The sequence below is a fragment of the Phymastichus coffea genome, unplaced genomic scaffold (genome assembly GCF_024137745.1).
Source record: "Phymastichus coffea isolate CEN01 unplaced genomic scaffold, Cenicafe_Pcof_1.1 PCOF00062, whole genome shotgun sequence".
Taxonomy (NCBI): domain Eukaryota; kingdom Metazoa; phylum Arthropoda; class Insecta; order Hymenoptera; family Eulophidae; genus Phymastichus; species Phymastichus coffea.
Window position 1 is genome coordinate 741851 of NW_026706873.1, and position 27721 is coordinate 769571.

A 27721-nucleotide genomic window follows, 5' to 3' on the forward strand; every position below is an offset into this window, starting at 1 on the left:
GATCAGTGTGTCATACTAAATTTTCAACTTACTCAGGCGCGTATAATCACGTTCGAAACGTTTAGGGCAAATAGCCAGAACTTCCATGCTCATATTGTAACTAACAAACTTACTGAAATTCTGATATGAGACGAGATCTTTGAGGAAGAAACAAAATTTTTCTTTAAGGGTTAATACGATGAAGGAAAATAATAATTCGATATATTCTTATTCTTGTATGATGCACAAAAATCGTTAAGTTGTAAATATTATTATTGATCAAGGTAATAAAAAAGAAAAAAAAAAGAAATGATTGGAAGTAGTTCGCAATAATGATTCTATGTGAAACATAAGCAATAAAAAATAAAAAAAAGATACAATCAACGTCTTCTCACTTGTTACTCGGCAATTTCTGTTGACGTATACGTTGCACGCATGTGAAGAATGTACAAGCTACAGTGAAATATACGTGTATGTGTAATTCGCAGTGCAACTGTTATCGTGTGTAGTTTTGATATTTAAAAATGCCGAGGCTATAGTCGTGATCACTAAGAATCAAATTAAATGTCGAGCGATATCATCGCTGAGATATTCGACTATAGAATTCAATTCTGTTACAGGCAAAGTTTTATTTAAATTCGTTTATCGAACAAAAGACGATAATGGAGAATGGAAAATTGTTAAACAGAAATTTCATATGAAAAGGTTGATGCCGGGCACTGATGGTAATTCCGAAAGAAAGGGCAAAAAGAGATGAAAAAAAAGTGAGTCTATAACTATATACATCGACAAACATGTGCGTGCACGAGTCTCGTTTACTTAAAAAATTAAATTTATTATTTTTACTCAAGGTAGTCGTTTGCTTGAAATTCCAGAAAAAAAACGCATAGCAAACACAGCAGAGCTCGAGCGATACGGACACGTCTCCTTGAACGAGTGCGGCGAGATTGGTTGTACTCGCGGAAAACGTCCATCCCGATACGTCAGGCCCCGGCTTACTTACGCATCCGGCTCTTTTTCACGGCAAGGTATCAACTCATACCCGCTGTTCACTGCGATAGGCCAAAAGATTTTAGGCTACGTAGGATATGTAAACATACGCATTGCTACAATTTGTTTTCAATCTCTTTTTAACTGTTACTTGGACAAAGTATTTTTGAAATGTACTCATTTCACGGTAATATGCAGATGCCTTAGAGAGAATAAGATTGACTAATATTGGAGTTGGAAAAGTTCGGATTAGCGCCTCTGCTAGTCAGTGACGCAAGCTGTAAGAGTAGGCTATTGTCTACTTTGCCGTAAGATATTTACATGACATTAAATATAGGTAAGTTTTATATTACTGTTAAATTTAATTATAACGTAATTACAAATCAAAATTCTATGTCTGCATCAAGTATCGCTTTGATATTTATTATTATGTATAATTTTGATGTCAAACGACTTATTAAAATTCGTTCTTATAACAGTATAAAAAATCATTTTAATTTTGAAAATTAGAAAGAGATTATATGGATATCATCTATAAATGTCATAAATGTAACTGATTATATGTATATTGTTTGCTGATTTATTTACATAAGAAATAACGTCAATTCAATAATTAAATTATTTATTGTATAAGTTCCTATCAAAGTACAGCCTACTGAGCCTACTCTTGCGACTTACATTACTACTGATAAAGGCGCTGGCACAAACTTTTCTTATCCCAATGGTTGACGGTATGATACTTGAAACTGTCTGAGATGTTGAGTGCCATGTTTAATTTGTAATCAGCACGGACAAAATTTGAAATGAATCGAATAAATGAAATAAGCTACCGTCTATCTGTGTTATACTGCATGACCTTGTCCCATTTCTATTTCTACTTTTGCTATAAATTTTTCTACGACGTAGTAATTCGATGTTATAGTATTCATCGCAAAAAAAAATCTGTGCATCGCGGTCATGTTTATTTTAAATAGATCTCAAAGAAATGAAAAATATTTTTTTTAGACGTCTGTGGTCGTGCGTTCATACGATATCATTGATCGGATAAATAGTACGATTGAAAAAGCTGCAACCGTGACTTTCCGGTTTATAGTAATGCAAACTGAAAGCTGCAAAGATTAAAAGGATTTACGCAAACTTTTACAATGGAACTTATATAAAGTAATGTTATCAATAAATTTTTTATCGCACATATTGACTTATTTTGTTTACTCATTTTCGTAATATTGACTTCTTATACTAATCGCATTATTTGTATTGTACTAACACATATATACTTCATTGTAATATTTAATGTATACCTGTCTCTTACAGCTGATCCATTAAACGTATTTTGTTTTATTCAACGAGTAGGTTGCGAATCACTAGTTGACGTCGAAGAATGTGCAATTGATTTTGAGGACTTATGATTAAGCATTAAAATCGTTGATCATAGTAACGATGTAATACCATTTCAGCGCGAGGCAGATCAACTTAAGTTTTAACTGTTCCACGTTAACGAGATAGTAAATGATCTTCATCAATCGATCCTAATTCACTTCAAATAATTACAGATTGACGTAAATGTTCTATATTTATTGCAGAAGAGTCAATGCTCATGGACTTTATATGTCCAGACCGTGACATCGCAGTCGACGAAAAAGACAGTATCTGGATCGTCTACACGCGTTAATACATATGTAAAAATTGTCACTCAGCACTCAGATACCCCTGCAAAGCTAACTTTAACATACTTTTTGGCTATGGCTGTTCATTGCAATTAAAAATGCGAAAAGTCACTCGCCTGCTCAATCTACAGTTATAGATCTCGTTATAAATGCCACGTTATTCGGCAACCGAAAAATATTCATAAATTCTATAGATGTAAAATAAACTTGACACATACTCTTTTTTTTCTATCACACCATCTGTTGATCTACCTTTGACTAATTCTTTTAGTATTTTTTTTTTAATGCGTAAGATATTTCTCTTTTTCCGAGATATTTTCTGAGTTTTTGTTTCTTGAATATTAACTTTGCATCAATCTGCTTGTTACCTGTTAAATTTCAGCTTATTCACGTATACTACAACATTTGTGTTTTCTCCATAATCAATCATGCATACTTATTCGCCGGTGCTTGGTAGTCCGCGGTTACCTCTGAAAACCGCCGTGTCCACGTAGTCGATGTATATAAGCGATGCGAGTAGCAGCAAAACCTAGTGAGTTCCATCATTCGATGCTCGTTGCGTAATAACACATTTTCCGTACGATCTTGTCGTATAACTTGTTCATTCTTGAGCGAGACGTCGCATCATTCGACATGTCGTGTTTGGCGTGCAACAAGAGACGAACGCGATCGTATATTGCAAAATGATTCCCGACGAAATTGATGTCTCACGTATAACTCGCCGGTACAGTACACTTGTCAGAGATGCAGCTCGATCTACGACCTACGTGCATCTGCGATTTTTCTGCGGTAAACACCCAAACTTCCAATGCTCTTTTTACAAACGCAGAGCCGACACAAATGGGAATTCGACGAAACACATACAGCTGAAACATACGTTTGCGGCGAGCTAAAGAAATTTATTGGACATGGTTTGTCATTTTTACAGATCATTCGATCAAAACTGAATTTGTAATTTGTGAATAAATGTATCAATACTTGGAATAAAAATGTCTTTAAATTGAATTAATTTTGAGAAAAGCATTTTTTTGTACGTTATTCTGCACCAGCCAACACTGTATAGAGTATTTTTAGAAATTTTTACATAATTGAGTAAAATAAACAAGCAGCTACATGTAAATTTGTCGCGCGATGAAAACGGTTTGTTCTATATTCTTCTTTGGGGAATACGAAAAGAATAGTTGAAATGCAATATTTTTTTTCGACTTCGTTTGGCTCTTTTTAAAACGCCTGGAATAAAAATATCGCAGTTTTATCATGAGGTATTTTTCACGTGTATTGGATTGTGTGAGAACGCTTTGTTTTTCCTGGGTAGAATTTTTATTTGTTTCCTCTTGGCTTCACGCCAAGCGAAACCGAAAACTACTTACTTAAAAGCATTACGTGTGAAGCCACAGAAAAAATAATCGTTTCGTTCTCATGCACTCGCTCCCCCGTTAACATTTGAAATGACAACTGACAAATTGATAAAAAAATTTTTTTGTTTCTCTCGCACAATTTCATCTCGTCGAAGCAATGCATGTTGGAAAAAACATCATTCATTTGCGTTGGTAATGATCGCAGGCCTTCGTCCATAAGTTTCCGTGCCGCAAGGTTTGGTTCGCAAGGAAAGTAAATATGGGTCGAGAAATCCGTCGATAGCGCCACCCGCTAATGTCCGCAATCAAAGACTTTGCATGACTGAATTTAAAGTATGCTCTACTTTCAGCACCATGCAAGCAACCGTATATCCAGCAAGCGCGTGTTATCGAGATGTGAGACCAGCCAGTTTCCATGATTGTGGTGCAGATGTCATGGCGGCGATAGCGATACTGGTATCCGATATAGCGACAGTATTGACCTTACCGATGTAGTTGGGACCGAAGTCAAAGGTAATATTTATTTGATCAAGTGCACTTTCACGTTGGATCGTATCGGACTCGTTATTCAATGCTATTGCCGTGGGTACAATTGAACAATTAAATATCCCAAACTCGATCGCTGTGATTGAGCAACAGATGACAACACCTCGAACAGGCATGCCTATGTATTTTTACTTGTCGGCTGTAATTTAACGAACGTTTTGCGAAATTGTGATTTTCATTTTAGAAACCGACAATGAATTCTGCGATTTATAAATTCTACAGTAGGATGCTCCGCCGTAAGAAACAATGTTGTGGAATAGATATGCTTCTTCCATGCCAGATATGTCGTCGTACTTACAAAACAAAAGATCATTTCATAAGTCATTTCTGTATAAGAAATAATAATAAGTCATTTAACCCTTAATAACCTAGAGTTTCAATTTTGATACCAATCTTTTAAACCGAATGTTCACATTACTATTAGTTTTTTTTTATAGGTTGGCTGTACGTATTTTACAGTTGTATAATATTCTTTCCAACGAAATTAAAAAAAAATCAAATATCATCATCATCATTATTTTATCTATGACATATTACTTGCGCGGCAAAGTGAACAAGTAAAATCACTTTCGTAAATCAGGCTACTAAGGGTTAAGCGGCTCAACGGCTTTCTTTTGATGACAATTGCTCGTGCAAATAATAAGATTAATCTCATTACTGGAGTCTATTGGAAAAGGTAGAGCGACGCGGCATGTGAATTTGAAGATTTGACGCTTAATCAACTTTTCGATCTATGAATTGTGTAGGGAAATTCGAAAAAAAACATAAATATTTGCTGCTCGTTGATAAATTAAACGATAAAAATGAAAGCTGTACCGGAATTCCTGTTTATTGTATAACGAGAAATAGTAAATAACGCACCTATAGGTCGGGGAAGTACTGGTAAGTTCGTAGCACGTGAGCATTGACAAACAAGGCAAAGCCGAGGTTGTCAAACGCGTGCTATGGGCTTGTCAATTTCCCGGCCGTGAAGCGTATACTATTTTTTTGTCCAGCAAGGCCGAAATTAGTACGTTACCGACCGAGCCGCGGCCGGGAAAATGCTACTTCCAGGCCGCTAGGCAACAAATTAATATAAAAAATCTTATTTTTAAAATCCACGTAAAATCTAAAACTCACAATTTTCTGGTAACGAAATATCCATCAGAAGAAGATGCGGATCGCTTACAAGGTAGGTACTCGTCCAAATTGAGAATTTTCCAGTAGAGCAGAAGTTCGATTCTCCGTGAGCGATCGATATTCTAATAGCAGAAGAATATTCTGACACGCCAAAGTAGTGGCGACAGTTACAATTTAAATTAAAGCACAATCCGCGCCGAAATAATAAAATCTATATCATAAAAAAATATATATCCACTCGCAAGGCCTATTTGCAAAGTATAACGTGCGGACCTCTCCGACGGCAAGAGATCCGCGAATTGCACGGCGCCTTCCGGCGCGCGCGCGAATATTGCCGTGCACACACACCGTCCCATCGTAGATTCAATTGTCTGACGTGCGCGACGTACGAGATACCACGTCCTCTGTCGAAATGACATTGTTCGTTTACTCGATGTGCCAGTCGTCGATTTGTCACCACTCGTTCAAACTAATCGATAAATCATTGCTTCGTTGTTGCTTGTCGAATCTTTTAACGAAATACACACTCTTTTGTGAAACAGCAATATTGGAGGTAGAACTCTAGTTGTGAATGATTACAGCTGAAAGTGATTTTAAATCGGAATGCAAGCATTGATCCCCGTTGAGTTCGAAACAAGTAGTAAGAGACGAGCTCAAGTCGGACGAAAAAAATTGTAATGCAATGGAAACGTTAACGCAGGTTAATCGTTATAGGCACTGCCAGTGGGTGGTAGAGGGCGGAGGGTGGGCGTCTCTCGCTCATTTCCTGTGGACGCGACCTGCTTATAACTTATGCAAGCTCGTGGCCCTGGCAACAGCTGAGCCTGCTGCACCGCACTGGGGCGTGCAAACTTGCAGATAGCCCTAAACACGTCGCTCATATTCGCGGCGACGGCGCGTCACTTCCCCCCTCAGCGCCTCGCCGCGTTATATCGTTCGAAAATTCGCCGTCCGCGCTATATCACTCGGCTCTTCTCCGTCGCCTCTTTTCGCTTTAGACCTTTTTCCCACGGGCGCCACCTTTCGGAAAACGAGAGAGCCGGCCATTCCGCCCGCCTCGTGATTCCCCTGGCGCTCGGAGAAAAAAAAATTGGTCGTCAACTTATTTTTTCTTGACGCTCCCGTGCCACGACCTCCTTCTCTACCGATTTCAATTTCAAATCGTCGTGTACATCGGATATAATGACGACGCATAGGCGAGAGAGAATCTTTTGTCCGGCTTTTTTTCTTCTCCACTCTAATTATACGAAATGTGAGCGTGCCGTTCGAGCGCATAATGGTTCTCTCTCTCTTATTTTTTTTTCCCGTTCGGAATACATTTTTACCGCCTCGTTGATGCTGAAAGAAATTATTCTCGGATAGTTGTACCTGAAATGCCGCCGCGAGAACGAAGAATTGCATATCAAAACGCACTTTATCGAAAAATAAAAAAAAATCTTCCCGAGCGATGTTTTGATTACATTCTAATCGAAGTCCAGATTCCGCCTATACGTATGCGTCTCATCGCTGGATCGTCGGATTGCACGCCGAGGCGGAACACGGATTCTCTCTCTCCTCTGTTCGTCCGTCCGTGTAACGTGTCGCAGCAGGGCGAGGTAAATATAGCACGCTCACTCGTCGTCGAGATGAAATAGAGAAGACTCAGTGCAACGTTTGTGGGGATACACCGTACGCAAAATTTTTTCGGTTCGTAGGTTCGTTTGTTTTTCTTTTTATATACGAGGTCGCCTACGATTATTTCGTTCGAACTACCTACGAGTACTCCAAAAAAATTTTCTCCCCAGTGCATCCAAAGGGATCCCAAAATAAATCGACTCGGCGACCGAATTCCAAGCGGCGCTCGACAACAACGCACATCGGGAATTTTCATCGTTAAGATAACTTCCCGATGTGACTGTCACTCTTGGCTTCTCTAAGTCAATGATAGAGTTCGTGAAAGATGTTTGACATTAAACTGGAAATAGACGAGAGAGAGAAAAGCTTTCCTTCATTGTCGAGGAAACCAAAAAGAGGATTGAAATAACGTCTTCGTAAAATGTTTACGGCGTGTACTGCACTAATACACCTATATTTTATTACAAAATAATAATAACAATAGAAAACTTGTAGCACGGAAAATAAAGTTATTTCGCTCGACTTTAGTATGAAATATTAATGAGCCGATTTGATAAACAATTGTGATTAAAAGATGGAAAAAGCTCGACTTGCAAACATTTCGCGCAGGACTGCTGCTATCTTCTAAACACGCACTGCACTCTCCGTTACGGAAAAGGACGAAAAGCCAAGCGAATAAAAACCACATCATGCAGACTTTTTCCAAGCGAAAACTCCATTCTTATATATGTCTCTCTTCCCGGGGAAGAATATCCGTGATACATTCCGCGATAGAAATATCACGCCCCTTCGCCTCTTTTTTTCTTTTTTTTTCTTTTCTTCCACGGGTCCTTTTCCGGGTGAAAAAGCTGTACGTGCTTGTCGGATCGGCGCCGCATATAAATCACGCAGAGTTTGTTAAGCAGTGGATGTCGAATCGCGCAGGACCGAACGCGTTGATCAAGCTCAAAGTAAATCTCTTTTCGAGAATATCGCCGTGTTTGTCGTGCTTCCATCGACCGCTCGACTGACTGAAATCATTTCGGAAATATTGGATAATCTACAGAGACGATACCCCCTGCATGCGCACCTACGCTGACTTTTGTCCTTAAGACAAAGCGTTCTTCAAGGAATACAATCGAGCTTGACGAGCTTTCGTGGGAGAGTGACGATTGCATTTGGTTTCGAGCCGCGATGGGACGGTTACCTTGAGATGAGAATGCAAGAGGATTTTTCGGGATGTGCCTGGGCAGACAGCTCACTGCTATAGCAAACTTATGTCCGCGTGTGCTTGCGCAACGAATGAAAATTGCAAGGCCCACTCACCAATCGTCGTGTAGACTGTGCAGCAATAGATTATCGCGTTCCATATGTTCCACGTGTCGTCAGCCGGATCGAATTGATACCGCAACTGCTTGAGAAACTGATCCAGCTTCTTTTCATAAGCTATCAATTGGCCCTTGGCTTGGCCTTCCCACATTTTTGAATTGTTGATCATTGCTGGCTCGAACCACAAGTCCTTCATCTGCCTGATCACTTTGTCTCTGCAACAAATTAATGCCAAAGTTACGCGGCACTTCGCGGAACGTGAATTATTCAAGCGAACAGCATTATACGGAGTAGGTCGACTGATGGCTTATTCGTTTGCTCTCCGCATGGAGTCGAGCTATTTGTGGATTAATATACTAGAGAAAAACGGCATTTTGGCGAACCCTGGCGAAACAGCGTACATCGTGAAAGTAATTTTGTTTCGGTCGATTCTTCGATAAATCCCTCTTATGAGGATTAATTTGACGGCATTGTCGGGGCTTTGAGCAATATCTCCTTCCGCGATATCAGAGAAAAAATTCGTTTACCACGTTTTCACTTCATTGCGGAAACGAAGTTCCCAAACTGCCAGCAACAGTTCGGCTCTCGCGCGGAGTAGCATTCCCACTGCTTTGGAAAGCCAATGTTGCAGCTGGAGCGCGAGTCGCTAAAAAAGCAGCAAGAAAATAGACTTCAATCACGCCAATCGGAGCCTCGCCACTGGCCGAAAACTTTCGATTCTTCCTCCGACCGTCGGTCGTAAATTTTGCACGAGGATAGAGCTGCAACGGCCCGCTTCTCTTCTCTTCCCGACTGATCATATTAAAAAATTTAGGCAAAGAAAGGCCGGACGAGCGAGCGCGCGCGCGCGGAATGAGAAATGCGCCTCTCGGCGATTTAGCGCGGGGTCGTGGAAGCTCGATTCCCATGCGACTCACGCGCCACGCGGCCGTCCATTGATTTGGCTTACATTTCAATCTGCCTCTCGGCGGCGTGCGCGCGATCCGTTCGCCTCCGGGCACGCCGAAGGAGCGACGCCCAGCAAAGTTGCGAGCAACGAGTGCATCCGTTGTGTGGCCAATCGAATTGCCGCGGCGGCTTTTGAACCCGCGGTGATGAGCTTAATCTGTATTAATGAACACGCAATGTGTGCCGTTCGTCGATGGCCCACGTAAAACTGCGCAGATGAAAAACTAACGGAGGAGTAATGGATTCTCCAAGGAATTGAAAACTGCAGCAAGCATATGCGGTAATGGATCATTACCGTTGACTCGTCGGCCCCGTAACCAAGGATTACCGCTATGGTGTCTTTTCTTCTTTTGCTTTGAGCGCGACGTTCAATTGGAAAGTGTCTAGTTGAATTTTGATCCTCTTACGGCACTCTAAATGTCACTATTCCGCGGAAGCCCTGTACGTACCGCACCATACGGACGTTTTCTCCATTGTACATCGCCAGGTTAAAGAAGAATTTTTCACCTGTTCAAAAAGCTTTGGGAACAAACAAGCGGTTAGCTCAAAATATCTCATATGATTATGGTGCGCAAGGCTCATTGTTTCGTTCCGGAGATATTAATCAGCGTATAATTGAATACCCAATGTTGTGGCAATAAAGCTTTGTTTATCAATTTAGCAGGTCATTATCCAGGAAGTCTGTATACGTAGTCGCGTATCCGTCGCAGAGGATGAAATCGATGAGACACGGATGGCAATTGAGGCGCGCGTACGGGATCAAACTCGATTTTCGGACTAACGGGCTGTGAAACATACAACGTCGGCGGGTTTCGATTTTACAACCTTAATTTTTTCCTTCTTTCGGGAGCGCGCGAGAAGACGTACGTTAGTCTCGCGCCTAGGGGACGTTTGGAAGTTCAGAGCGACTCGCGCGAGAGGAAGTTTCATTTCGTTAATGAACTTTCATTACTCGCTCGTCGATCGGGTAATTAAGACTGAAAATATTGAACGGAATATTCGCAGCCCAGATTACTTCTTTTGACCGTCCACTCGCGTAATATTCGCATCTATCTAATAAGGAAGCTCCGCGGAAACTAATTAAACACCTCATTAAACTTCGCGAAGTGGAGGAAACTCGTACTCACCTCTCGGACATAATGTCCTCCATGACAATCCGCTCGTTGGTTCTCTCCACGTACATGAAGAGGAAAGCCCCTAGTATGCTGTATAAGAACAGCACGAAGAACAGGAAGATGTGCGTGAACCATCTTTTGCTCCAGGAGCTGACCTAAGCAGAAATCACCCTCTTGACTCGAGTGTTTTTTTCCTCGATATATCACTGTTTTCGAGGACTCTCGAGAAGGAACGAGAGACTGTAACGGCCGAGACGTTCGCCGTTTTCATTTAATTTGGCCCGCACACAAATCTACTCATTGTTCAACTTCGCGTGTTAATTGTATCTCGTAAAAGTAACAAAGAGAAAATAGATAAATAACCGAGAATGCGAAACGAGGCATCCGGCGGAGTTGAACTGCGAAATTTTCATTTCGGTTAGATTTAGCGAGACAACACGGCAGGCGCGTGCTTCGCGACGCCGACAGCGGAGTTAGGAAACAATTGGCAAAGCGCTGCAGAGAGGAAAGAGCGGCGAGCGCTGTTCGCGGGGCATTTGGAAAAATGATTCGTGACGACGCGCGAACGTCAAAGTCGTTGCAATGATGCCGAGCTGGCTTCTAAATCCGTCGGGCTTATCATCGTCCGTGGCGCCGTCAACGCGCGCGGAGCGACAGGACAAACAAATGCGCGCCAGCCTCGATTCGCGGCCTGACTGAAATCTCGGCGTTCGTCATCGAGAAGAGTCTGCGGTGGGCAGGGACTGCAGCAACGAGCAAGCAACGAGCGCGCCGAAAGGACTCGGGCGAGCGTTTTTTTTTTGTTATTCTCTCTCTCTTGTCGGCGCTCACCTTCTCGTAGAGCCAGAAAGCGCTTTTCTCGCCGACGCTCAAGCCCGACTTGGTCCAATTCTTGATGCCCTTGAGGTGCGTGAAAAACTCGTTGGTCTTGTCGGTGTAAACGACGGCGGTCGGTTGCCCGGTCATCGGCGTCATCGGCATCGACGCTGACTGGCCATAGGAGCCGCTGACGTAGCTCGACGGCGTGTGCGGATACGACCGCGGCACGTACTGACCCGGCACTGGCAGCTGGATCCTCGGTCTCGGCGGCAGTTTACGCTTCTCCGGCTTCGGCTTCGGCGAGTCCGACATCCCTGCCAATCGACCATCCGCGTCTTCCAGCTTCGCCCCTGCCGCCGTGTACTCACTGCTCTGAACGCGGCTCCGCCGAGCGTCGCGCCGTCACTGAATTATATATCAACGTGGGCAATTAACGCGCCGCTGGCCCAGCGCAGGCACCCGTCAAAAGTCGAAGCCCGCTCGCGAGGCGATCGCCTGCGCCGGCCGGGGAAGCGGAAGACGAGCGCCACGTGGCAGCCCTTCCGCGGGAAAGATAACCCCCGAGGCGATGCGAGCCTCGGTCCAGCCGAGTCGCCTCGTCTTTATGGATTATCCGACGCGCGCCTCTTCGTTTTCACGACTGCCGCTGCCTACTCCTCGGACCACGAGCTCTTCCACGTATAAATAGCGCGCGGATTCGAGCACACGCGCAGACGTTACATCGTCGTCGGCTAATTAGCGCTCGCGTATTCGCGCTCTTTTTCTCGGAGCGTCATCGGCGATCATTAACGCCCGCTCGTCGGAAAGGGCAGCTGCTCGGCTCCTCGTGACATAACGCGAGGAAAAGAGCTCTCCCGCGCGTCACGAGTCATCCGACACGATCGGCCGAAGCGAATCCGCCGCGGGCGTGATCGCTCGATTGGCTATGTGCGTCGATACAATTGCGGCGCGATCGATCCTTTCCCGCTCTTTTCGGTACCCCCGATCGAGGTAGAAGGGGAAGGGGAGGGGGCGAGCTGGGAAGAGCGGACGAAAGCTCTCGCTTTGCCTATTTCACATATCCAAACGCTCGCGAGGAACGAAATAAGATCGGATCAATCCACGTCGTTCGCGCCGACGTGTCATTTCGAAATAACTTTCAATCTTACGCGCGCGCGTAGGTGTAACGTCTACTTTGCAACCCTCTCGAAGGAGGCGAGCGAGGCGAACGATCGAGCACTGGCTTTCTCGCTCCACAACGCGAACTGCTCACTTTTGTCCTTTGCCTTCGGTTCTCCGTGGTGCGCGCGACGAGACGGGACGAGCACGTGGATCGCGAGGCAGACGAACGTTAGATCGCGTCGCGGCGCAGCAGCCTCGCGCGGCGGCGTCGCACCGTCGACTGACCGAATAATCCGGCTGGCTTTCTCGGGTACGGCTGTACTCGCAGTCGCCGGCTCGACGCCTCCCTCCCGCGCATGGCCTCTCGCATCCCTTTCTCCCGCGACCGCGCGGCACGACGCTGCAATTGGATTTTCCACGGGCCTCTCTCGACCCCCCTTCCCCTCCCCCTAACCCAGCGACACGTTTTGCGCGGGCTAATAAAGATTTTTTTAATAAACAGCTCTCGCAGACGCTGGGCGCTGCCGCGCGGCCCAAAAACAATTTCGTCTCCTCGCCGACGGCAAGTGTGTGCGCGCGCGGAATTTCGCAAGGCGCGAAGAAAGACAGCGGGCTTTTAATAAAGCTTCGGGAGAACGCGCCGGCGCTAGGTGCCTTGAAAGCCAGCGAGGCGTCTCTCTGGAAAAAATTCGTCGGATAAGCGGCCACAGCATTCGCGCGTCTCTCGTTCGTCGTGAGCCCAACACCGCGTCCTGCGAGGAAAACAACGCGACGCGATCTATAGACGAGCGATCCGCGTGATATTTCGGTCAAACATTTCATACACTATCGAAGCTTCTCTCAGTCTCTCGAAGGCTTCTCTGGCAAAGCTTCTCGACCAACTCGCGTCTAATTGGTTCGCCCGAACGCATGGGAATCGCGAAATTACGGTAGCACAAGTACATCAGCGAAGGTTTCTTCCTTTTTTACTACCATCCTACTCCGGAAATGATGTTAAAGAGAAGCTGATTCACTGAACGCGATTCGATATTTTTTTGCTACTGGATGGAACAGATGTTACGAGTTGAACATTGGATATCGAAAAGAGTTTAACATCAATTAGATGGATATAGCGGTTCAATTCTTCTTTTTGCATCATTCGTTTCAAAATCTATAAATGTATACATGAATCTTCAGCCGAATCACTAGAACACTCGGCAATAATCCCAACGAATCAGCTGTTCCAGGTCGCCTTCGCCTTATTCAAACATCGACCGTATATCCTCCCTCGTAATTTCTCTCAGGTGCGTCGAGAACGATACATTCCGTTTTCCTAGACGAGATAACATTTGTCCTGCTGGCGTGACGTCACGCGACGGAAGGACTGGGAGATTGGCGCGGCTGGCAAGGCTAGTGGAAATGGAAGTCGCCGAGCGGCCAAAGAGACGTCAAGTGGCCGCGTTTACGGATCCGCGCGAGATAAGTTTCTCGCGCTCTGCAGGCGCGCTCGGCCTTTTGTCGCGGCGTCATTTCCCTTTCCCGGATCGTGAAATTCCCGTTGGAAAGTCACGCAGCCGGCAACAAGCAGAGCGAAACGAGAGCAATTTGCCCTTTGATCGCCGGGAAACTTGCAGAACCCCGCGCCTTCGTTCGCCACCCGCATACACCCCGCTAGGCCAACACCGGGGCAGCGCGAGCAAGCACTGCCTCTCGCGGCATGTCGTCAACCGAGGCTCGCGCGCCGATAAAATAGCCCGTGCCCGCGGATTCGGGTGTGCTGCGCCGTCGCGGCTATCGACCGCGCGCACGGTCGCACGCATGAAAATCGACGCGCGCCTAAGGAGCCGCGACGATGGAAATTCACGCACGGGTGTGTGTCGCGCTCGCTCCGTTCGACCCCCTCCCCTGCCTCGCCCTCCTATCCGCGAGCAAGCGATGCAGGAAGGAGCTTTTTTTGTTATTTATTAATTTTTTTTCAAACGCGAAGTAAGTCGAGAGCCGCTTCGGGATATTAAGAGGCTTCGCGCATTTTCGCCCTGGCAAATACCCACCGACCGTTTTCTGCGCGCGTAATACGCTGCGCGGCTAAGTGTTGCAGGCCGATTTGCCGGCGAAACGGCCTCTCTCCCGACGAAAGAGAATCGCGAAAAATATCACTTCGAGGAGGATATATTGCCAGGCGTATCGACGTACACGCCGCGAAGTAGAAGTATTCAATTCCGATCAGACGGAACCGAAAGAGGGAGAGAGAGAGAGAGAGGGCGCGAAACTCGTGCGATGATTGTAATCGGAGTGCAAATAGGCAATTTTGTGGGAGCGACGTACGCGCGACACGTTAGTTCGTCTGTTTTGCAAACGCTTGGAGCGAGCTCTCGAGCTAATTGCCGGAATCCTATTATTAACGAACGGCTAACGTCGGCGCGCGAAAATTCACGGATGATTCGAGAGCGGCTATCACGCGCGCGTGCCGTTATTTCTGGTCATTCGGGCAAAAGCTTCTCTTATTTTTTTTCTTCTCTCGCCGCTCGTCGCTCACGCACACCCATAAATTCACCGCGAGAGTGCGGGACGAGAAGAGAGAGAGAGAGAGAGGGGATCAGCGATAAATTCACAAAGATGCGAGGGCGTTGAGATTAGAGGTGAGAGACGTAAAAATAAAGCCGCGACGTCGCTCTTACGGAACTCCGCGACTGATGGCGACCTTTTTACGAATGTTTATTTTTGGGGCGACGAAATATCGCGGCTCTTCTTCTAGGCGAGTACTCTTCGAGTTGATCGCGAGGTGATTCCGAGCTGCGAGTGATAGAAACACGCGCTTTAGGTTTTATTCGGTGTTCCTCGTGATTTTGACTGTCGTATCGTGGAGTGAACGATCTGTCGGATGGCTAACTCGACGAGTCGTGTCTTTGAGTTTCGCGTAAACAGCATGAATCATACATGGATGCTTTGAATTTTCACTACTAGATCGCTCGCATATATATTAAATAACATTGAATACTAGACATCTTCGGGATCTAATAGTGTGCATGAAAAAACTTTTGCTATCCAACTTGAACAAATACCGTACCCTTGCTTGACATTATTATTATTTTTTTTTGCTCTGACTAAACAACTTCTGGAAAGTTGAAAAAGTTGTTTCGGCGCCTATAGCGCTGAGGTATCACAGCAAATAGATGGACCGAGCTTTTTCCTTTCTCTCGTCGTCCTCTAAACTTTTTTCCCTGGTATAGTAATTACTGGCGCGCGTGTGCCGTTTTTTGTTCTACGTCCGCAGACAAAAATGACGAGATATGAGCTGGCTAGTAAAGCAGAACGCACAATCGATCCACACCATTTCCTCGAGCATTCAGAAATACAAGCTGCGCGGCTGAGTCAAAATTGAAAATTAGTCATCTCCGAAAGCTCGGCTTGACTCGTCTCACGTTCGGTAAAAAAGCTCGGGTCTTTATAGGTGACTCGAAGCTCTCGTGGTTGCTTAATTTCGGGCGCTATTCAAACATTAACTATGCATTCTCAACGATGCTCTGAGGAGGGTGACTCGATTGGCTACCAAAAGGCTTTGAAAGCTTTGAGACTGGAAAGCTTTCGAGCCTGGCTAGTCTATAATCTATGCAGATTGAAACTTCAACAGTGTTTAAAAATCCGACTAGCTTTAGTTTATTGAACGCTTCAGATTTTACGGACATACAGACCTCTTCATTGAGAGTATAAGGTTGTGAATATGAATTAATGCCAGTGATATCTCAGTTGACACGAGGATTATCTGAATTCAACCCCAGCAGCAGTATTTGCCGCCATGACTATATGGAGGACTCTGACAGACATCAATGGATTAGGGTAATTAGGTCTCTTTGGCACTATTGAACCCCTTTCATGATGAGCTCTTTGCCTCATTATAAAAACATACTTGCCTGCTGCCTCCTTGCTTGAACGTGATTTTATTACATATATTACATCTTTTTAATGTTTTGTGAGCTACTTAAACTTATGTGAGAAAACAGTGTTACTTTTTTCATACTTTCTTCCATTAATTTGTTTTTTGCTAATATTTTTAATTACAATTTCCAAGTTTTGGCAAATCTTACTGTACTTTCGATATTTTTTAATTCTATATCCTCAACGAAGATCACAATATTTGGCAGATCAAATATGCACTTCTGAATGAATAAAACTCTGTTAATGTTAGATATTTGACAAATCACGCGATAATGCTGAAGTTTAAAATTTCTCATATAACACTCGAGACTGAAAATATTCAACTTAAATATATATTTTTTTTATTAAAACTGATGAGAAATAGAATAGCAAAGCGCGGCAACGATGACTTTTCAAATTTCCCGCGCAAAACTTGGAACTTGAAGCAATTCCTGTAAACGCGCCTTTAACGAATCCCCACTAGGCCGCACGCGTCGTTCTCTCTTGCTTCAACCAATGAGGTAGCTCATTGCCTCTTCGTCTTTCTAACGACCTTGGCTTGGTTGTTTCTTCTCTTTCTCGGGATGTGTGTGAGTGAGAAAGAGACGCTTTAGTAGCGTGTCGCTCACCAACGGAGACAGACATATGGCCGTATCGTGTGTCAGCTTGAGAACAAGGACAGAGCCATTCCCTTGCCGAAAGACAGAGAGGCAAGTACGTACGTACACACTGAGCGATCGAACGGTATAACTCGAAGCAAGAAACTTTTGACTTAAAGTGAGACCGATAGATTTTTCGTGCGTATGTACGTGTGCTGTGTAGAGGGGGAGGGGGGGGGGGGGGGAGAAAGAGTTATTCCCAACTGTGTGTGAATTTTTTTCTCTCGTTTTTCGAGGTTAAGTTTTTCGCGCTCTTTTTTCCTTACTGTCGAGAAACTTTGATGGTGCAATTTGGAGCCATGGATAAAAATCTTTTTTTTTTCCTCATCAAGTTCTGCTTAACCTATGAGAGCTAAAACCGTTGCGCGCGCAGTTAGGCCGGCGGCGGGCTTTCTCTTCGGCTTTCTCCGGCCCACATTATATAGCTGCAGCTCGGCTACCAGTGAGCAGCAGCAAAGAGCACCTGGGCAAAGCGGTATTGTTGCGGCGGCGCTGCACAGGGAACGGGACGCTGCTAAAACTTGACTGGAGTTTAGTTCTCGGAGTCGAGTGGTGGGGGTATAACGAGGGAACCCGTGCCTCTCGCTCGTTCATGTGTTGTTCGCGCGTCTCCTCTCTCGCTCGCGCGCGGCCATTTTCCTTCTCTGTTCGTTCGACGCAGCTTATAGAGGCTCTCTCGCCATTTCGCTCTTTCTCTCGCGCTAGCAGTGTGTGCAGTTGCTGCTTCTATATCTTTGGTCCGCCGCTCTTTCTCTATCTGTCTCTCTCGCTCTTTCTCTCAGGCTACTCTGCTCTCTCCGCGGCTGCCTGAAAACCATGAGCTGAGAGATATACAAAACGTACGGACTCGTTTTTTTTGTTGTTGTCTCAGCAGAGAGCTGCTGCTACTGCAGTTGTGCGTGAAGCCAACCTACCAATGACGATGTGAGAAAAAAAACATTTCGAAGCGACGATTGAGGTAATGAGGCTTCTACGGGGGCATTTTGATTAGCCGATCGTCTGTTTTCCTACCTGCTTCTTTCTCGCTTTACCTCTCTCCCTCTCTCTCTCTCACGCTCTCTCTCTCACGCTCTCTCTCTCTCTTTCTAGCTATCATGCTCGCTCGTTCGCTCATTCCAAAATACTATACACGCAGCGATATTGTATTTGCACGCGATCTACAATGCTCTTATTGACTCGAACATCTTTCGGCCTTATGTCATTGCCTTAACTATTGACTGCTTCACTGTTTTCATTGGCATTCGCTTAAGACTACTAATCAGTCTGTTTACCTCGTATACATGAATTAATGTTTTTTTTCGAAAGCTGCATTGGGTAAAAAACGTTGAATTTGAACGTTTAAATGGAAAAAATAATTCCACAAAGAAATTATTTTTGTTTTACGAACTTAGTTCATTTTTATTGTAAATCATCAATTTCATGACAGCATTGTTAGTATTTTTATATTTTCTAAAATATTTCCATAATTATGAATTATAAATTTATGCCATTTGATATCATAACGTCCTTGTCCCGAATTTGTTGGTTAGAATTTGAAAGAGTTTTATTGCTTATACACATATGTCTCATACTTTTCAAGTTTAATGTCGTTGTTGAGAAATATTATAGTTACTGTTAAAAAATTAGTTTAAAATGCTCAATTGATTTATTTGAAAAATTTAAGTTTTTAAATTTTTTGCACGTTGTGCAATAGTTACATGTAGTATCTCTCCATCATGCTATTACCAGCCACCTAATATGATAATAGTATTACTTTTGCAAGTAATATTAGCAAACAAAATTTGTTTTTAACTGTATGCAAATGAACATTTAAACTACTGTTACAATTTAACTCTGTAAAAGGAAAGGCAAATAGCAATTTTAAGTTTTCTAAATGAATTGTAAATAATGTCCCATTGCCTAATGATTGTGCAGGGTTTAGAGCAACACATCAATGGCTCTAGAATCGAATGGTAGCAACGTGCTGTGGTTAAGCACAACTCGAGCTGATCAAATACAGCAGGTATGCGCTAACACGCATAATCCAAAGAATTTTATGAAAAATGAAGTAAGAAGCTTAGAGAGAATGTATTCAAAACAAAATGATTTTATTATTTAAACATGTAGGTAATTTCTTACAAAGGTCTCTTGTTCTACTTCTGAATGGATTCAATTCTATCGTTTGACGCTTAGGCAGAGATTCTATGTTTGAAAAAAATTTTTATTTGAATCAAAAAAACAAAAATCTATTTTTAATAGGGTCAACAGATCCAGGCACCAGTAAAGTGTTCCATGTTCACCCAAACAGAGCAGACTAACAGCTACACGCAAACTGAGCAAAGCAACTCAAATTACGGAGATCAGCGGCAGGTGAGACTTACTACAACTGTTTCACCCACACGCTGCACAAAATTTTGAAGACAAATCGAGTCAAGGAGTTTCTTTTGCTACTTCAGTGAAATTTGAGTCAAGTAATGTATAATTGTTAATTTTGTCAGTTTTTTTTTGTATTGGAGACTTTTACGTTTAGTATGTTTTCTTTAGATTTTGATTGTCTTGTGTTTTTGAAATCATTGGCAAATTTCATCTAACTTTTTTTAATATAAAATTTCAAACATTGAAATTAAAAATGAAAAACTGCAGTTATTTTCATTTTAGCGCTGATTATAATAGTTAATTTAATGACTTTCAGTGATTTTAATAGTTTACACAAATTTTTATTAATTTATTCGTCAATGAGGAAACTCATGTACGTATACCTTGTCATTAACAATTTTGCCACTTTTTTACATACATCATTCAACATTACAATCATTGCTTGTCAAGTCATTTTTTAGACATTTGGTGATTTCAAAGACATCATTTTTAGATGGTATCTAGAAAGTTGTAATTGTTTGCATAGTATACACATTTTTATCTTTGCTTATTTCCAGATTATGTAGTAGATACTTATTCTGTTCAGTACATGATTCTACTTCGTAGTTCTATTATTAGTTTTCTTCATCATTTATCAATGAGAATGAAACAAATCACTGTAAAACATTGCTTTATTTACTCTTTTATACATATGTGACTCTGTTCATTGTAGTCTTTAGAATTTTCAATGACAATATATAACTAAAGGACGAAAATAATACTAATAACAATTCATTTTGTCACAGGCTCAAACCACAATGTTCGATCAACAGATTCAACAGCAGGCTAATCAAGGTCAACAGACACAACAAGCGCAAATGTACGTGACAACGACAGAGAAGAAAGACGAAAAAGGCCAAACAACCACGGAATTTCCTTTTTACTATAACGTTAACTTGATGCAAAAAGTGCAAGGTAGCGTAGGAACGATAGGTTCGATAACGACTGATGACAAAGGTTGCTATAGGTTAGACGTGCAACCTGTTGGTTACAATACCCTCATCAATCACATGAGTCTAGCAACGTCGGGCAATTCGGGCACCACATACAAGTGCGACGTTTGTGGATTAATGTTCAATCACATTAACCTGCTCAACATGCATAAACGTGTGCATACTTCGACTCCAAGTAATTTGCAGCAACAACAGCACGTTGTCGTGCAAGCACCTACTACCGTCACTGTGGCCGCCACTCCCGAGAGGCCGTACACTTGTGATATCTGTGGCGCATGTTTTGCTTTGCCAGGCGAATTGAAGAGTCACAAAACAAACATGCATCCCAAGCCTAAAGTGCAGATCTGCGAGGACTGCGGGAGCGAGGATCCCTGTGAACATCATCCTACTAAAGTTAAAAAGAGTAAGTTTTTATGTTAGACTTTATTAAGTTTTAATGACGTATCGCAAATATAGCTCAATCAATGGATCCATTTTTGTGCAGTTATCAAACCTGGTCATCATCCAGTGAAACGGCGAGGTGTTACCAGTGTGACCAAATGTCACAAGTGTAATGGAACAGGCATAATCTTCATTGGTAAGTTAATTTTATTTGCATTAAACTCAAATTCAAAAAAAAAAGAAATATTACTCCAAAACTCTTATTTAACTATACATTTTTAAATAACTATTTATATGTTAAATAACTATACTTATTTAACTTTATAAAACTTGAAAGAAAATAATTGTGTTAATAATTTATGTTCTTTGAAATTTTGAAAGAGTAATATTTCTTGTATGGCATAAGCCAGTTCCTTCATTTCACAATTCATTGCTATCATGATCGTACATGATGGTGTATGGTAGGTAAACACAACGATTCAAAAGTAGAATCCGGATACAGTTCCCTCGCGAAGTGTAGCGGCTGCAAGGCGACGGGCCGTATCATCATAGGAAGTAAGTTGGACATAAAATCACAGCCACGAATATTATGGGAATCCTTTTTTCAAATCTTTGAAGCCAAAATTTTTTTATTATTTTTTTATTTATAAAGAATGTCCCTATCCAGTCGTTGTTTAGATGGTGACAGTTCCGCTATTTTTTTTTTCATTTTTGTCTTTACAGTCGTCTCTTCTATTCTTAAAATTCTTAATTATTTTTTTAATATATAAATGCTTTCAATTTAATTTATCCTCTCTCATAACTATTTTATAGCCATCTAATATCATTTGGGTACTCAGTAGTTTTGATGGTTTTGATTTTATATTGAGAAAAATTTATAGCAGCTTACTGTTTCATCTGAATACTTTGTTTTATTCTCAGTAACTCATAAATTTTTCTCAATCTCTTTTGTAAATTTTATACTAGTTCTATAAAATTGAGAAATTTGATTCTTATGCATGCCTCTTGTGTTGTAGTTAGATTTTATTTTGAAATAGTAAATTGTTCGTATACTGTACCAAGTATTTTTAATGACTTTACAAGAAGCAACACATTAATAACTCAGCAGTATGATATTTTACTCTGTGACAACCGTAAAAGAATACAGACTGTTGTTAACAATACTTGGTAATCTTAGAAATTTACTTTGAATATTTTTTTTAACTTTTTTTTTGTTGCAAGAACTGTCAACATCTAAATTTAAGACAATATCACAGAGCCAAACCTCTCCCCTAAGGGACAGTTTTATAAATTTGATACTATATCAACACTTGATCACACTTTTTTCGTGGACAAATAATTATCATTCAAATTTACATCTGAATATTTTCTTTTGTGATACAAATGTAAATGTGGAATTTCGATTCGTATTTTACTTTCTCACTTACTTCTGCTTATATTGGAAAAAGAAAATTTTCAGATATATTTGTTAAAAATACAAAACACACGAGATGCATAAAATTAATAAAAAAAGTACGTAACACCTTCAAAGTAATTTGCCGTGAAAGGAAAATAATTTTTTATTTTTACAAAAAACAAAAAAGAATAATAAGTCCAACAAAATATAGATCGCGATGTGTGTAATCATGATAAAAAACGTTTCATTAAGCAATAAATCTCTTTTGTAGAACTGGCCCTTTTGGAGGATAACTAATTGTATGCTATGCATTTTTCAATTACAGGCGGAAAAGCGAATAGTCAACAACAAGAGAAGCCGTTCCATTGTAACGTTTGTGACGGTACATTCTCCAGATATTCTTCACTATGGTCTCATAAGAGACTTCATTCTGGTGATAAACCTTTCAAATGCGAAGTTTGTGGCTTGGCATTTGCTAAAGGTAACATGTTGAATTTGTTAAATCTTCAATTTGGCTGATTTTGCCGCATTGTAGATTCAGGGATATAATATCATAAAATTTTTATTTTTAACACAACAAGGAAATTTGAGAGCGCTTGTAAACTTAACATAAATAATTGTTTTCTAAAATAGCAGCTAATAAGCGGAAAACTTTCAACACGTTCAAAAGATGTTAAAAGTAAATAAATTATTGTGGATTTTTCAACCATTCTTTTAATATTACATGATCAGCCAAGTTGACCCTCGATACGATTATTTTACCCTAGAACTTCCTCATTAATGGTCCAATTTTTATTTTCAGCGGCCTACTTAAAGAACCATGGTCGTGTGCATACAGGTGAGAAACCATTCAAGTGCAGTCACTGCGGCATGCAGTTTTCGCAGTCGCCACATCTCAAGAATCACGAGCGTATTCATTCTGGCGAACGGCCTTACCAGTGTGAAGTTTGTGAAAAGACCTTTGCAAGGCATTCGACATTGTGGAACCATCGTAGAATCCACACAGGCGAGAAACCATATCGTTGCAACATCTGTGGCTCGGCATTTAATCAGGCGACGCATCTTAAGAACCACGCAAAAGTTCATACCGGCGAGAAACCGCATAGGTAATTTTCGGGTGGTCACTTCTTGAGATTCCCAGACCGACGAGTGCATGTGCATCGTTCGATATAAGCTCTTCTTTCTCTCTTTTTTTTTATTTTGTTACATTTAGAGAATCCTCGTTATGTTCGCCATTAGAATATCAAAAGAAATTTTTTTCATTTACATAGATTTGTTCAAGCTAAAGATTATTATGAATAAATTATATCATGAAAAATGCAGTAACGAAAGATTAATGTTCATTAGTATCGTCGTTGCATGCTTCATACTCATGTACTCATGATAGATTATTCCTATCACCTTATTAAGAATTCATCCCAATATTTTTTATACGAAAGTATCGATGTTTTTGCCTTTTATTCAGATTATTTTTTTATAATAAATCAAATCATTGAATTATTACTTTCAACAAAGTAAGATCATGATATCTGGTATTTATATCAATTATTATTGCTAAAAAAATATTTGAATTGTAAGAAAAAGAAACTCGATAAAATAGAATCTCATAATGTTTTAAGCAAATGATCAGATTTTCTTTTTTATAAAATAAAAGTAGTTTGTTCTTCTCATATAAGAAAATATCGCTAGGCGTAAATTTGCTTAGTTTTACCGTTTTTTCATAAATATTTCGTCAAAATAGCTAGAAAATTTTGTTAAAATCTTTGCTAATTTGCAATATTACTCGTAGGCGTCGTCAACCTAGAGGATCTTCGACGAGGTAGGTAAAAGCCAGAAATGCATAGTGTAAAAATATATTTTCCACTAATATTACGAACTATTCATCCAGTATTTATCACTTATCATAAACAACATTTCTTTTAAAAACAGAAATCTATAAAGCATTCATCTTTTCAAGTACATGGTGATAAATCTGGAAAACATTCAATGTATTTTTGCGCTTTTACCACTCTCCTTTAAAAATTTTAACAAAATTTTGGATATTCTAGCAAAATGCTTGTTATATCTGAGGTCGATCACTCAATACCTGGACTTATCCTCAATTCCTAAAAACTTTGTAATTCAGCAGTGGTACCAATTTATAGCTTACTCATAAAACGCATGAAAAATATAATAAAAAAACAAACAACAAAAATAAAACTGAAACCGCCGTTCAGGTATTGGTAGTCCCTCGTCAAAATTCACCGGCGAAAAATAATTGGCATTTCACGAGTAAGAGGCAAAAACACTGGATACTCGCTAGCACAAAATGAGTCAAATGACATTTCAAACTCCACACTGATGAACTTTAATTGACTTTGGTTCGCCTCTTCCGTAGATGTGACATCTGTGAGATCGGCTTCTCGGACCGATTTGCCCTGAAACGTCACCGAGCAATTCACGAAAAGTACGGTCAAACGTCGTCCCGCAATTCCCAAGGCAACAGCAGTGGACAACAAGTGGTGGTAGTAAATGCCGCAGCACCGAGTGGCCAAGGAGTCATGCTTGAGGAAGTATACAAGTGTCAGGTGGCATTCCCAGAGCCTAAATGAGTGTCCGCCTCCGATGGACCCAGATACGCGCTCATCGGTTGAACACAGTGACTCTTCGCTACCTTATACCCGCCTGTGTACAGTTTAACGTGTTCAGAGACTCGCGCGGGTGTCTTTATTTATTGTCTAATTTTTAACCGTTCATTATTGTGTTTATTTAACGGAGACATGAGAGAGTTGTACAGTTATCGTGTTGATACGCAGATAATGTACATATTATATATACATAAACAAAAAAGAATGGTTAGTCTAACTTTCAACGACAGTGAATACTTTTTATAAGCGCTTTTTGTATGTTGGCTCGATTGAGGAACATGTGGAGGAGGATGATAATGATGGTGATGATGATGATGATGTTAGTTTATTTTTTTCTTTTTTTTTATTTGTACGGTTTTGTTACTTAGCTTTGCAATTCGCAAAATGATTTTTCGCGTTGAAATCTAAAAGAAAAATCGGTGCAATATACGCTTTATAAAATCGTGCACTTGTCAAGGTTATTGTTTTTTTAATATTTACGAGAGATCATTTAATCTTTTAAATGACTGAAAACTCATTTTGTTGAACTCTTCTTTCAGCATTTTTACTTTTGAAAAATATATTAAGCGGAATGCTTTAATAACGCAAAATAAAAGTAAAGATTACTGATGTCTTGTCGAGGAATCTAAAGCAAAGAGAGAATGAATGATGTCTATGTAAGTGATCACTAGTTTATAAACGACGAGTAGCTGTCTACGTAATACGTGTATACATAACTTTTTTATATCTTCACTTGTTAGATGCGACAGCCACCGATCGCTAAAATTTTATAAAAGAAAATAAATACGGCTTTAAAAGAGAGCAAGCATCTATAATGCTCCCCTCGTATTACATGTACGTTGTCCTCTTCCCGATATTAAGTCATGTATAGACGATAACACTTTCATTTGTTTAAAAATGTTATACTGAAAACAATTTTGTAAACAAATGAAATCTACAATCACGGATAGGTAATCGGGAACGAATCATACTTCTCTTTCTTTGTATTTTCCTTTTTTAAATATTGTTAACACACATGTAAAATAGAGCATAGCAGATTGCGTTTAGTTAACTCTTACGTGGTCATAATACCTGCTACAGTATTTCGGATTAGTTTAGAAACATTGTCACGCCCGTTTCGCTCAGTCGCGAGCGAACGACTTTTTGTCATCACCTTTAACCACAGTTTTTGATCTTTACCTTCTGTATACACACGATTTCCTTTTTCAAGCAAAGTTATTTTTATTACTTCTGTAGAGGACGGAGAGAGCATTAACAAAAAAGTACGACTTTATGATTTAAGAGTCTGTTGTTATTGCGTTTAACTATATAGTTTACGTGTGAATAGTTCAAGGTATCTACAGTGATAATAAGTTTTTTTTTGCTGTAAGTTTAATTTTTTCGCTTTAAAGGCACTAAGTGAATTTTGTAAATACATTTATGAATACCTGATCCTCAGAGTATGTCAACGGAAGAAGTCCATTGTTTCAATTTTTTATTTATGCGTTACGTAATGATTCATCTATATGGGCAAGGCCTCGAGGTCAGTTAACCACGATGCAAATGCGCATATAAAGTGTATGCATGCAAAAATAAAAAATGAAGCGTGTATAAATGTGTTTTGTAGGCAACAATCCGTGCGGACTACTTAGATCATTAATATATAATTCATTTTGTCTAGGGCATGAACAAAAGTAGAATTTACTGGAAGGGGCTCTTTATTTCAATTTTTTCTTTTGACCCAGTAGTGCTCAGTAAAATTACATTCCCAGATTTACGACGCAATACGTAAGAATTGGTCAGATTAAAAATTACTTTTATCATCGACATATGCAGATTCTACAATGTGTTACTCTTTCTCTCGATTACCAACATTTACTTTATAATTTTAATAAACATGAGTTTGAAGAAAACTGCTTTGTTTTTTCAACGCCTCTTACAGTAACTCACCATTTATCGAATCAATTAAGCGTCTTAAGGAAATGATTCCGAGCTTCCACATTGTCGAGATAAATGTATGGAAGTGTCTTCCAGTGTGACTGTGTTGCGCTTTTTTCACGACTTCATAAGGTGTTCTTAATTCCATACTACGATGAATGTGTATAGTATATAAATAATTCCCTATTGACATTTGATTTATGCACAAATTATCAGGACAAACGTGTGTGTGTGTATGACTTGTATTTTTACATCGTTGCACAATTGACTTGCTTTGCGCAGTGGTACTTTATCATAATCGTGACGGAATTGAAGGAAAACTTGTTTGGCGATTTCACTCGTAATAAACTAGAATTTTGTATTAAGAAAAAACGAGATGAGCAACAAATGCGTCTTTTCAAATCTGTTTGTTGTCAATATAAAAAAAACTAGGAGCTATCATTTTTAAGTATACGTGTATCATATTAATTAATGCCTAGGTCACAAATGACATTTTTGATTTAAACAACTAGTGCACGATTATAACAGATATTCGAATAATAATAAAGATGTCCAGTGGACGTTTTCATTTTTAAATATTGTTTTCAATTACGATAAACCCTACGATTATTTTTTCAATACTATTATATTTTCTAAAATTTTAATTAATTAGTATTTATTAAAACTCATTAATATTTCATCCTATATTTCACGTCTTACGCAGAGCTATTCATTCGAGATGTATGGATATTTTCAATTTATTAACTTAATTTTATAACTTTCATTTTTATATAATGTTATAAAAAGTAACTATAATCTATGTTTAGTAATCCAAATATGTTGAATTATTAAAATCTTATGATTAGTGAAGTAATAAGTTAATTTTAATTGTGGAGCAATGTTACATCGTTTTTTTTCTATCATATTTTTATAATATTGTAAGTTGACGTGTTTTTG

The 27721-nt window shown here is 40.5% G+C and overlaps 2 protein-coding genes across 14 annotated transcripts; one reads left to right on the top strand and one right to left on the bottom strand.

The window, feature by feature from the left end:
* Positions 1-9978: 9978 nt before the first annotated feature.
* Positions 9979-12829, bottom strand: LOC131667052 (uncharacterized). Its single transcript, XM_058940230.1, has 3 exons — positions 11476-12829; positions 10657-10799; positions 9979-10048 (listed from the first exon to the last, which is right to left on the bottom strand). The coding sequence occupies exons 1-3, from the start codon at positions 11773-11775 to the stop codon at positions 10033-10035; spliced, it is 459 nt and encodes a 152-aa protein (XP_058796213.1). The 5' UTR covers positions 11776-12829; the 3' UTR covers positions 9979-10032.
* A 4237-nt stretch (positions 12830-17066) lies between these two features.
* On the top strand, positions 17067-27334 carry LOC131666950 (zinc finger protein 391-like). 13 transcript variants are annotated; one of them, XM_058940060.1, is made up of 11 exons: positions 17091-17172; positions 17900-18075; positions 19032-19119; positions 19356-19466; positions 20258-20867; positions 20949-21041; positions 21311-21400; positions 22567-22722; positions 23044-23347; positions 24031-24060; positions 24619-27334. In XM_058940060.1, exons 3-11 carry the CDS (start codon positions 19051-19053, stop codon positions 24830-24832), a joined length of 1677 nt encoding a protein of 558 aa, XP_058796043.1. In that variant the 5' UTR covers positions 17091-17172; positions 17900-18075; positions 19032-19050; the 3' UTR covers positions 24833-27334. The 13 variants fall into 13 exon arrangements, with proteins under 13 accessions (XP_058796044.1, XP_058796045.1, XP_058796047.1 ...); XM_058940061.1 differs by lacking the exon at positions 17900-18075 and having other exon boundaries at positions 17067-17168; XM_058940062.1 differs by lacking the exon at positions 17900-18075 and having other exon boundaries at positions 17081-17172.
* Positions 27335-27721: the final 387 nt, after the last annotated feature.